Source organism: Bufo gargarizans, chromosome 5 (genome assembly GCF_014858855.1).
Source record: "Bufo gargarizans isolate SCDJY-AF-19 chromosome 5, ASM1485885v1, whole genome shotgun sequence".
Lineage (NCBI taxonomy): Eukaryota > Metazoa > Chordata > Amphibia > Anura > Bufonidae > Bufo > Bufo gargarizans.
The window spans coordinates 134,199,531-134,210,974 of record NC_058084.1 but is presented as its reverse complement, the minus strand read 5'-3'; the positions used below and the strand labels follow the sequence as shown (position 1 = coordinate 134,210,974).

At 39.4% G+C, this 11,444-nt stretch overlaps 1 protein-coding gene across 1 annotated transcript; it reads right to left on the bottom strand.

Annotated features, from left to right (window-relative positions):
• Positions 1–794: 794 nt before the first annotated feature.
• On the bottom strand, positions 795–10,741 carry LOC122939344 (histamine H3 receptor-like). The gene is made up of 3 exons (XM_044295411.1): positions 10,564–10,741; positions 4,828–4,994; positions 795–1,328 (listed from the first exon to the last, which is right to left on the bottom strand). The coding sequence occupies exons 1-3, from the start codon at positions 10,739–10,741 to the stop codon at positions 795–797; spliced, it is 879 nt and encodes a 292-aa protein (XP_044151346.1).
• Between the last annotated feature and the right edge of the window lie 703 nt (positions 10,742–11,444).

Genomic DNA, 11,444 nt, shown 5'->3' with positions numbered 1-11,444 from the left:
TAATCTCTCGGTCTCTAGTTTGGCGGCTTTTATTTGTATTTTACATATTCTATTTTTTTCCTTATAGTTTTTCAGTGCTTCCTCGCTACCCTCCTGTTTTAGTGATTTAAATGCTTTCTTTTTGTCATTTATTTCCTTCTTTATAGTTCTATTTATCCACATTGGTTTCTTCTTGTTCCTTAACCTTTTATTCCCATAAGGTATGTACCTCTCACAATTAGATTTTAGGATGCTTTTAAAAATATCCCATTTTGTGGCTGTATTTTTATTTTTGAGGACTTTTTCCCAGTTAGTTAGGCCTGTGGCCTCTCTTAGTTTGCAAAAGTTCGCTTTTTTGAAGTTTGGTACTTTTGTTCCTCCCTGTGGAAACGCTTGTTTGAATGATAATTTGAAGGTTATTACTTTATGGTCACTATTTCCCAGGGGTCCCCCGACCTGCACATCTGTTGTTCTGTCAGGTCTATTGGTTAATACTAAGTCCAGTATGGCCGTCCCTCTAGTCGGGTCCTGAACCAGTTGGTAAAGGTAATTGTCTTTGGTTATTGCCAAGAACCTGTTTCCTTTATGAGATGTACAGCTTTCAGTTTCCCAGTCTATATCTGGGTAGTTGCAGTCCCCCATAATAACCACCTCATGAAGATTTTCCGCCTTGTCTATCTCGTGACATAAGCGTGACATATCACCAAAAGCTGCTATCCAAGAACCTGGTCCATTATATTAGATGATATTTATGATCATAATACATAGCAGCTCACATTGTATAAGGAGGGACATGACGCTGCACAATCCCAAATTTAACGGGAGAGTTTTATGACATGCAAGTCCCCACTATGCACACCTTCATTTTGTTTACTAGATGAGATGGTTTGGCCTCCTAATTGTTGCTTTTTTAGATGAAAATGAACTTTTCTCTGTACGGGGGACTTATAGTCCTGCTGTCCATTTGACTTTCCATTTGACTTTCCATTAGCTAGAATGAAATTAGTTGCTATGATGTATGAACTGACATTGTTCTCCTTCTTTCCTGCCAATTGAGCCAAGGAATGTCTTTTCTTCCGGCTGCGTTTAGTGATGTTCCAGTAGATGCTCAGATTAAAGAATGAAATACTGATGAAGGGGAGGGCAAAACCAATGGATGACGCCACCAGAAGAAAGTACCATGTATAATGAAATTCAGCAATGCAGAGGTCTTCAGGAATATTACTGTAACCAACAATGCTTTCCCATAAAAGAATGGCCGGGCTGTATAGGAGGAATGATAGTATCCAGACAATAAGCATCTTAAAAACAGTCTGACTGTGCCTCTTCTGTAAGGAACGATATAATACCTGACAAAGAAGCAGCATGGAATTCAGCCTTTTTTCAGTTTTACAAAGAGTTCTAAAATGAATGTATGATACCCTGACCTGTAACTTTGTTTGGGTAAGGGCATCACACTCTTTTTGATACTGTAATTCTAATTAATTTATTTAATCTAATTACATGAAGAAGTCTAAAATTAGCTAATAAAAAATAAAGTATGCATGTCCTCTCAAGGTGGCAGTTGTTGAAAGGATTCCTAACCATGTACATTGTTAATTGAATAAGTCCCTGAACATTGGAAGCCTTTTTTTTCTAGACCTTTAAACAATAAGCCTCCAATTGGTTTGCTTCCTTTGCACCAGAATTGTGCACCAAAATACTGGTGCAATTTTGGTACACAGTCTTGGCAAGCCCCTTTTCCCTTTAAGCCATGCCACCCTGATGCCACGTGAAATGTGTCACTTTAAAGGGGTCCTCAGGATAGGTCATAAATATGAGATAGGCAGGGGTCCAACTCAGCTGCTTAAAGAAGCTGTGCGCTCACTGGAGCTCCAGTGAGTGCCGTGGGCGCTTCATGGATTACCAAGCACAGCACAGTACATTGGATAGCAGCTGTGCATGGTGCTGCAGCACAGCCCTATTTAACTTGAATGGCATTGAGCTGCACCCAGGCCATGTGACCAATGACCATGACGTCACAAGGCCTAGGAAAAGGCCTATGTGCTAACTGAGCACTGTGGCCTCTTCATACAGCTGATCGGTGGGGTGCTGAGAGTTGGACCCACACCAATCTGATATTAATATTAATGATCTACCCTGAGGATAGGCCATTAATATAAAAATCCCAGAGAACCCCTTTAAGCCAGAATTAAAGTGCATTTTCATTTGTAAATGGACCCCAATTAAAGCATGTGAAGAATCACATTGGTCTGATGTATTTAGTTGTCCCGAACATGCAAAACTGAATTAGTTACAAACAAAACATTCACAGCCCAAAATATTTTTGGGGAAAAATCTAAAAATATAATATAACATTTGCCTGTACACACTGTCTAAAGTAAAACAAAATCAGTATGCTTACCTTTCCAATATTCTGCTACCATCTTGTTAACACTATCCCGTTCTCTTGCCAGTCTCTATAGCCTGGCCTCCAGCAATGATGCGTCGAGACATGTAAGCAATCACAAGCTGCAGTGGTTACATGTCAAAATTACATGTTGTTACTAGAGTGTAGGCAACTAAGACTAGGGGGGACCAGGCAAGTATTAACAAGGGAGCGGCAAAAGATTGGGAAGGTCCGCACTTGTAATTTTTTTATTTTCTTTGTTTTTACACCATGCTCGCCCCATGACCATTTTCTGAGAACCCCTTTAACCCCTTACCGACCAGCGCCGTAATACTACGTCTCGCTGATCGGGCGGGGACAGGATCTGCGCCTGCCCGATCAGCTGCAGGGGACCGGCTGTTCCCGTTAGCCGGACCCCTGCTGTATGCGCCGACATCAGAGAAAACACCAATGCCGGTGCATTTACCCTCACTATGTCGCGGTCAGCGCTGACCGCGGAATGTGAGGGGTGTGTGGAGGGAGGGAGCTCCGTCCCCTTCCCCATCGGGTCCCCACGCTGCTGTGACAGGGAACCGATGGCAGGGAAGGCAGCCCAATGCCTTCCACAGGCATCGGGGCTGCCTTCCATGTAAGCCTGTGAGATCCGGCCCATTTGATCTCACAGGCATGAAGCTACAGTGTGTAATACACTTACAGCCAATGCAGTATTGTAGAAATATTATAATGCATTGTACAGGGGATCAGACCCCCAAAAGTTGTGAAAAAAAGTAAAAAAAAAAGTTAAAATAAAGTTTTTCATGATAAAAAAATAAATAAAAGTTTCAAGTAAAAAAAAGCATTTTTTCCGATTAAATTTTTTCTTTTACATAATACATATTAGGTATGTAATCGACCGGTTCTATAAAAATATCACATGATCCACCCTGTCCGGTGAATGCAGTAACAGAAAAACAAGATTTAATTCTGTTCAAAAATGCATTTACTGTGTAGGACTTAACAAAAATAAAAATGATACACATATTAAGTATCGTCATGTCCATAACAACCTGCTCTGTAAAAATATCACATTATATGCCCCCTCAGGTGAATACTGTAAAAAAAAAAAAAATGTTACTACGCCAAAACATCCTTTTTTTCACCTTGCCTCACAAAGAGTGTAATACCAAGCAATCAAAAAGTCTTATGTACCCTAAAATGGTAACAATAAAAAGGTCACCTCATCCTGCAAAAAATGAGCCCCTACATAAGACAATCACTCAAATAAAAACCAATGGTGCCCATAAACCAATCCATCAAAATCTGCGCTGCAAAAGCCATATGGCACTCCTTCTGTTCTGAGTCCTGCCATGTGCCCCCACAGCAGTTTACCGCCACATATGGGGTGTTGCCGTATTCAGGAGAAAATGGGTAACAAATTATGGGTGATTTTTCTCATATTATCCCTTGTGAAAATGAAAAATTTGGGGCTAAACATTTTATTGGAAGAAATGAAACTTAGCATTTTCACAGCCAAGTGTTTTCCAATAATTCTTTAAAGGGTGTAGTTTCCAAAATGGTGTCACGTTTTGAGGGTTTCCACTGTAGGGGGAAGTCAGGGTCTCTTCAAATACAAAATCTGCCTCCAAAATCCATATGGCGCTCCTTTCCTTCTGACCACTGCCACATGCCCATAGAGCAGTTTACCACCACATATGGGGTATTTCTGTAAACTACAGAATCAGAGTAAAATTATTAACATGAAAAATCTGCATAAAAAATGAAATTGTGAAATTTCACCTCCATTTTCCTTTAATTCTTGTGGAACACCTAAAGGGTTAACAAAGTTTGTAGCATCAGTTTAGAATAATTTGAGGGGTGTAGTTTCTAAAATGGGGTCATTTATTGGTGGTTTTCATTATGTAAGCCCCTCAAAAGTGTCACAAGAAAACAATCTCAAAATGGCCTGGATAAGTAAAAGTGTTCCAAAGTTATTACCACATAAAGTGACACATGTAGGATTTGCAAAAATTGGCCTGGGCAGGAAGGTGAAAAGTGGCCCGGGGTAGAAAGGGTTAAGCTCAAATAGTTAGTTATACACATAGGCGGTGCTACCTTGGCAATCAGTCTATCTCTTCCAGTCTGTCTTTTTTTCTTTCAATTTTGTTGCAGCAAGTTATATTTGTGTGTGTATGTATATATATATATATATATATATATATACACACACACACATACAGTATATATATCCAATCTGATGCATGTACACATACATACAGTGCCTCAATGAATTAACTATAGTATGTTACATATGTTAACAAATACCATATTAGTGTTACCTAGTACCATAACATGTTATGCATCAATTTATTTTTACCAATTTATGCAAACATCCATTCAACTATCCATTTATTATTGCGTTTCCTAATAAATTATCGTATTCACCCAAGAAAAGTAATCTGTAACACATAAGTAATACTTACAGCCATCGTGACACAAAGGAATCTGTCATAACTTATTAAAGCAACATTAAATGCTGATGCAGTGCACATTGTATAGTCAACTACTAACCATAATTTACATAAAAATCTTCCAAAAATCCACTTTCCTGTCAGCATATAAGGAACATACAAAGGGATGGCAACTGCTCCTGGCAACAAAGAAGAAACAAATGAACACCACTATTAATACTTCTAATATGTGATCTCCAAAACCTGTTTAAGAGTAAGCATACTGCCAAGTAGGGTAAATGCGCCAAAACATAATCACACCTTTCTTGTGAAAATCTAGTCCTCTAACCTAAGAAATGCTTCTTTAAATTTTTATGCAAAGAAGTTTTTTTTGTAGGTGGAAAGCACTCCATCTGGTGAACATGGCTTCCTCTGCAGTGTAGCTACTGGCTCTCAAATCTCAGAGACTGTCAATTAAGATAAAGGCCTATCTTTTGCTGTGCAGAGGCACGGATTGGAAGCCCACAGACCACAAAAGACAGAACATGTCCTGTCTTATGTTTTGCCATATGTTGTGCATCATGGACCCATTCAAGTCAACGGGTCCGCACCGCGGCACGGAGTTCACATGGCCAGTGCCTGTGTATTGCGGACCCGCTGTTTGTGGTACGCAACACAGGGACGACGGCCATACGGTCATCTAAATAGGGCCTAAAGGTATGCTTTTTCTCAGGGTACCTAACCCTAACTACTTCACTAGTATTTCATGTTGTAGTACAGCATATGTGTGTTCTAGTGACTGCCTGTGTACAGTTTGCGGTACATTTGTAAATGCACCACATGTAAATGACTACAATACAAAAATAATTTAATCCAACATCTGATAATCCATCAGTTCCATAAATACAGTAAAAAATTAAAAAAAAGATTATCATTATGAATTTCAAAATATGAGCAGGGACCAAAAGATATAAGTTGAAAACACAATTGCATAAATTAGAGATGACCGAATATTGATTTTACATGATGAGTGACACTGACATATATACATATGGGTAAACGCATAGATGACTGTATTAACAAACAGCGTGTTCAAAAACACACAGCACCATCTCATGTGTTATGCTTTTCCATATTAGAAACCTTCCAAAAATTGTCCTTATTGGGGGCACACACTGTATTATGGTAAACAAAACAGTGGCTGGTTGGGACCAAGCATCCGAAAAATTAGGCCTTTCATACACACACACTAACGTCATAAGAAACAGTGGCTTGTTCTGCATAAGCATTCCAAAATTATGTGTCAACAGGGAAATAATGCCTACTGTTTTTATACACACATGTTAACTGTCCGAAGTAATTTAGGCTTGTTCTGAAGTTGAACAAGCCTAGAAAATAGTCCTTTTTAATTTGGTGCACCAGCAGCACAGTGTGGATGTAAAAAGGAGCGACTCACATTCTCCACCACATGACAGTACAAGTCTTCATCTTTTCGGTTCATTTTTCATGGAATAATAAATATTACAGAATTATTAGGATATTATTTTTGAGGCTGAAAGCAGTTGTGGAAGCAGCTTTTGCTGTATATAGAACAAAAATATGCAATAAACACTACACCGAACTGTATTGTGATTCCAGCCTTGGCCAGACATACTTTTTATTATATACTCATTATAAACTGCACTAATATGTGTATACATAAATAGACATGATAGTATGCATGTTTGGTTTATTTTCATTAAAACTAAGCACTCTTCATTTGACATTTAGGCCTGGCTACTATATGCTGTAGTAGGCAGTAAGTATTTGTTCACACACAGATTTGTTACATAAATTTCTGCAACTGAAATATTAATTTCATACTGTACATCTAAATGGGATCCATCTAAAGAGGCCACCTTGCCGTGTTAGATGAGCACAAATGATTTTGAGCAAAATGTATTTGTTAAGTACTGTATTTTCCTGCGTATAAGACTACTTTTTAACACATGAAAATCTTCTCAAAATTTGGGGGTCGTCTTATATGCCGGTATATGGAGTGCTGAAACTTACTTCCTAGCCAGACTGGAGAAGCTGTCCTTCTCCAGCTTCAGGGACAGTCTCCCTCTAGCTGAGCCACCGTGCGTTGCATCCCGGCCAGCCGCTCCCAAAGCAGCCCCCTCTCCCTGCCCTCAGTGGTTTTCTCATCCCGGTAGTATCACATTGCGTACTACCGCTCAGATTGTCTTGAAGACAGGGAGGGCTGGGCAGGCAGGGAGAGCTGACCCACCCAATCCAAGCAGGCTTTGTATGCAGTGTGCACAGAAAATACCGGTACATCGCTTGCCTGGTTGTTGTATACTGGGTTGGATTGGCGATTCTGAGGGAAGGCAGGGAGGGAGCAGGAGCATCTGCACTTCAGCCAATTCTAATGTTGGAACGGCGGATCTCTAATGAAGTTTGGTGTGCATCTTATCTGTGGTGAAAAAAACGGAGTCTATCTGGGGAGCAGATATATGTGGTGGTGAATACAGTACAGCACCAGTACATACAGTACAGTATACAAATGGCTAACAGTCAAGACCCCATCATGGCTCTACCAGCAAGAAGAAAGAAATATGAAGCCAGTTTCAAACTTAAAGTTGTAAACTTTGTCATGGAACATAATAACTGCGCTGCTGCAAGACAATATGGAGTAACAGAAAAGATGGTTAGGGACTGAAAAGCAAATGAAAAAGTATTAAAGAGTATGCCAAGGGGTAAGTGTGCATTAAGGAGAGGCACCCCACATTGGCCAGAACTCGAAAAACATGTAGCGGACATGGTGAATGAGCATCGCCTTAACGGTTATGTAGTGACATGAAATAAAATACGTTTGCTTTCACTTGAGTGGGCCAAATCTAACCCAGATCACAGCAACAGATGTAAGGCCACTGTATCCTGGTGTACAAGATTCTTGGAAAGGCATAGTATGGTACTGAGGCAAAAGATGAAAATTGCTCAACAATTACCTGCAGATCTTGATGCCAAAGTAAATAGTGTTGGATGGGTAGTCTTATAAGGCGAGCATTACCCAAACCCTATATTTCAACTGGAAAAGTTGGGGGTCATCTTATACGCCGGAAAATACGGTACCTCATTCATTTATATAGTGAATACAGCATTATTTCATATATTCAATGTTTGCAGAGTACTGTTGCATTGTGTTTGGTTTCTATATCATGTGCATAGACTTTGGCTTGCCCCTTTCAGATGCATGGAACAGATTGCAGAAATTTCTGTATCAAAATTTGTTCTGTGTGAATATACCCTAACACAGCACAAATTAGTAGCTTCCTTGAACACCATGTATATTTAGTAGTAGGTCAGTTAAAACCGTGTATAAATTAAAAACTATCTTTTGTGGTTCATAATTTTGAGGATTTCTTTAATCAATGCATTCATTCTTGTTTACATTCAGAAGCTAAAAACCTATTGTGTCCCAATCTTGTGATTGTGGTAGATTTAAAGTAGACAAATTTCTCCCCTATACTGTACTCCTGACTAATAGCTCGTACATGCACTGAAATATTGCAGCCTAAGGGGAATGTATCACCTACTGTATATTTTTACTAGTTCAAACATTCCATTTTTCTAATCTGCTTTTAGTTTTCTGATTGCAAATTTTTTAAAATATGTTTTACAACAGCCACATGGACCATAGGCACAACCGAGTGGAACTGACATCATTGACTTCTATGGGAGAGTGTTTGAGACGTGCTTTGTGACCTGTGCAGATGCCATTGTGCAGAGAGGGTAGTAGATAAGCAGTGCCCAACGCCTATTGTAATTTGCAATTCCTGCATTATTTATAAATAGCTGTTATTTGTCATTTTAATCATGTCCGTTATGATACAATAACAGCTTAAAAGTGATCTGTACAGAACGGAAGTTTCAGTCTGTCAGTAGGCTTATAGGAGTTCTCAGGGCCACAGATATTGAGGATCCTCAGGATAGGTCATCAATATCAGATCGGTGGGCGTCTCACACCCAGAACCCTCACCAATCCACTGTTTTGGGCAGCTGCAGTGCTGGAAACTATAAAGTGTGAGGAGCGGAAGCAGAAGGCTCTGTACACAGTGTAGTTTCTGGCGTTGGTGTACTTTGATTGGCAGCTGAGCGATTGTACCCAGGCAGAGCTACTACAACATGGATGGAGCTGTGCGCCATACACAGTATAATTTCTAGTGCTGTGGCTGCCAAAAACAGTTTCCAGACCCCCTGATCTGATATTGATGACCTATCCTTAAGATAGAAGAAAAATAAATGCAGCAGCACTCTGCAAACCAAATAAAGTACAATAATACCATAGTAATAGAAAATATTCTGGTGATAATGCTACACTTATTTTTTTTTATTTGAGATTCTTGGCAAATACATTTTGTACAAATTTTTTTGGGCCCGTCTGCCAAACGTCAAGGCGATCTCTGTAAGATGGGAACCTAACACTAAATCCTACCTGTTATGTGCCATAATGGCCACCATAAAATTCAGGGAGTGCAGGTTCCACACACATGCTGGGTCCACTCTGCTTTTTACCATTTTTTGTGCCATAACGGTCTCCATTAAATCCAGGGAATGCAGGTACCAACATGCATGCTAAGCCCACTCTATACCTCTCCTGGTGCCAGACAGCTTCCAGTGAATGCAATGAGAGAGCAGGCTACAGATTTAGGGCTCATGCACACGACCGTGTGTGGTCCCCAATGCACGGCAACATCCGTGTGGCGGCCGCAGACAGAGCCAGACCCATTCAACTTGCGGAGGCACATACAGAAAATTCAATGAAGCACTCCGTAGTGCTTCTGTTCTGTGCCTCTGTCTCGCATCTCCCGGATTGCGGACCCATTGAAGGGAATGGGTCCGCGATCTGTGATGTGGGATGCACACGGCTGGTGCCCGTGTCATGCGGACCCGCCGTATGCGGGCCCCAATACGGCCACGGGCAGCACTTGGTCATGTGCATGAGCCCTTATACTTACACTGATTAAAATCTGCGTATGGGGCAGACAGGCTAGTCAGGGGTGCAAGACCAACTGGAGCCAGTCACACCTCGAGCTCCAGTACAACTGCAAAAAAAGGGGGTCAGTCAGCACATCCCAATGCACAGGTGCAGACTGCCATGGTTAGAAGATAGGTCATCAATATATGTAGCCCAGACAACCCCTTTAATGGGCAGTACAAAAACTGCAGGATTTCAGTATTTAAATAAATAAATAAATATATATATATATATATATATATATAGATCCATAAAAAAAGGTTAGGCAGCACTCCTCACATGCAGAGCTGATTATATGGTGCCCGCGGTAGTCCCTCGATCCAGGACGGATGAATAATAAAGAAAATCCGCAGCACTCCTTAAAGTAAAAAATGTGCAGTTTATTCACACATGTCAAAAAATTGTCTATTTTTTGACATGTGTGAATAAACTGCACATTTTTTACTTTAAGGAGTGCTGCGGATTTTCTTTATTAAATAAATAAAAAAATCACCAAAATCCTACTAAAATTTTGTTTTAATATAAAAACTTGTTTTAAGCAACAGGTCATTTTCTGATGACACATTCCCTTTAATATTTGCAGTGAATAGCACAGTTCACTCACAGCAAGCAATCATATAACTTAATAATAGTGAAGAGGTGGAAAACATACTATATGACAAGGTTGCGAACTGTTCATAACACAGGTATTAAGCTTTACACGGGACTGGACCTGTATGTACTAACAATAGATTGAAACATAGACTTACCCAATAAGAAATCACAGATGGCCAAATTCAGGAGAAAGAAGTTGCTTTGAGTTCTCAGTCTCTTATCTACAATGAAAGCTAACATTACCAGAATATTACCAAGAACAGTGAGCACAATAAGCAAAGATATAAGCACAATGATAATGACTCTGACATTTTCTGAATACAGCAATTCCATGCTGACAGTGTTATTCATGGCAAAGAAATCTATGCCTGTGCTATTGTTTAGTGCAATAGCTGACATTCTGGAATGAGTGTATAACTGATATATTATATATATATATATATATATATATATATATACTGTATAATGTTCTTGTCAGAAAGAAGTTGATGTCTTTAAGCCTAATTATTTACAATAATGTTTTCGAAAACCAAGAATTATGGGAAGTAAAGGTCAGTGAAGGAAGAATGCCCTTATATCTTGCATTTCATATGCTCAGACTCAGGCAGGCATTGATGTGTATAAATCATAGTTTATAGCTTGCTACTGAGACTTATGTCTATATAAAAAAAACTCTCCCCTGGGTCCTGGCAAACTGTAAAGTCAATCCCATAGCAATTATTTCATAATTTATGAAGCTCAACATTTGGGAATAAAGTGTTTTTAACAGCTGTTGTCTTTTTGCTTTCACGTGATAAATTCTTATTTCCTATGTATGCCTAATTAATATGCATACTTTTATTCAGCTTTATTGTATTTTTTTGAGGATTAGGCTTCTTCACTTTTTAAAATGCATATGAAAACCACCATGCCCTTTGAGTGCTTTTAATGGCATTGTTTTCATTTTTGGTGGCATTTCTTTATTTTTTTACAACAAACTTTGCATACAGTAATACTACAGTAGAATGTAAGAAATGTTGTACAATAAGTTTATTTT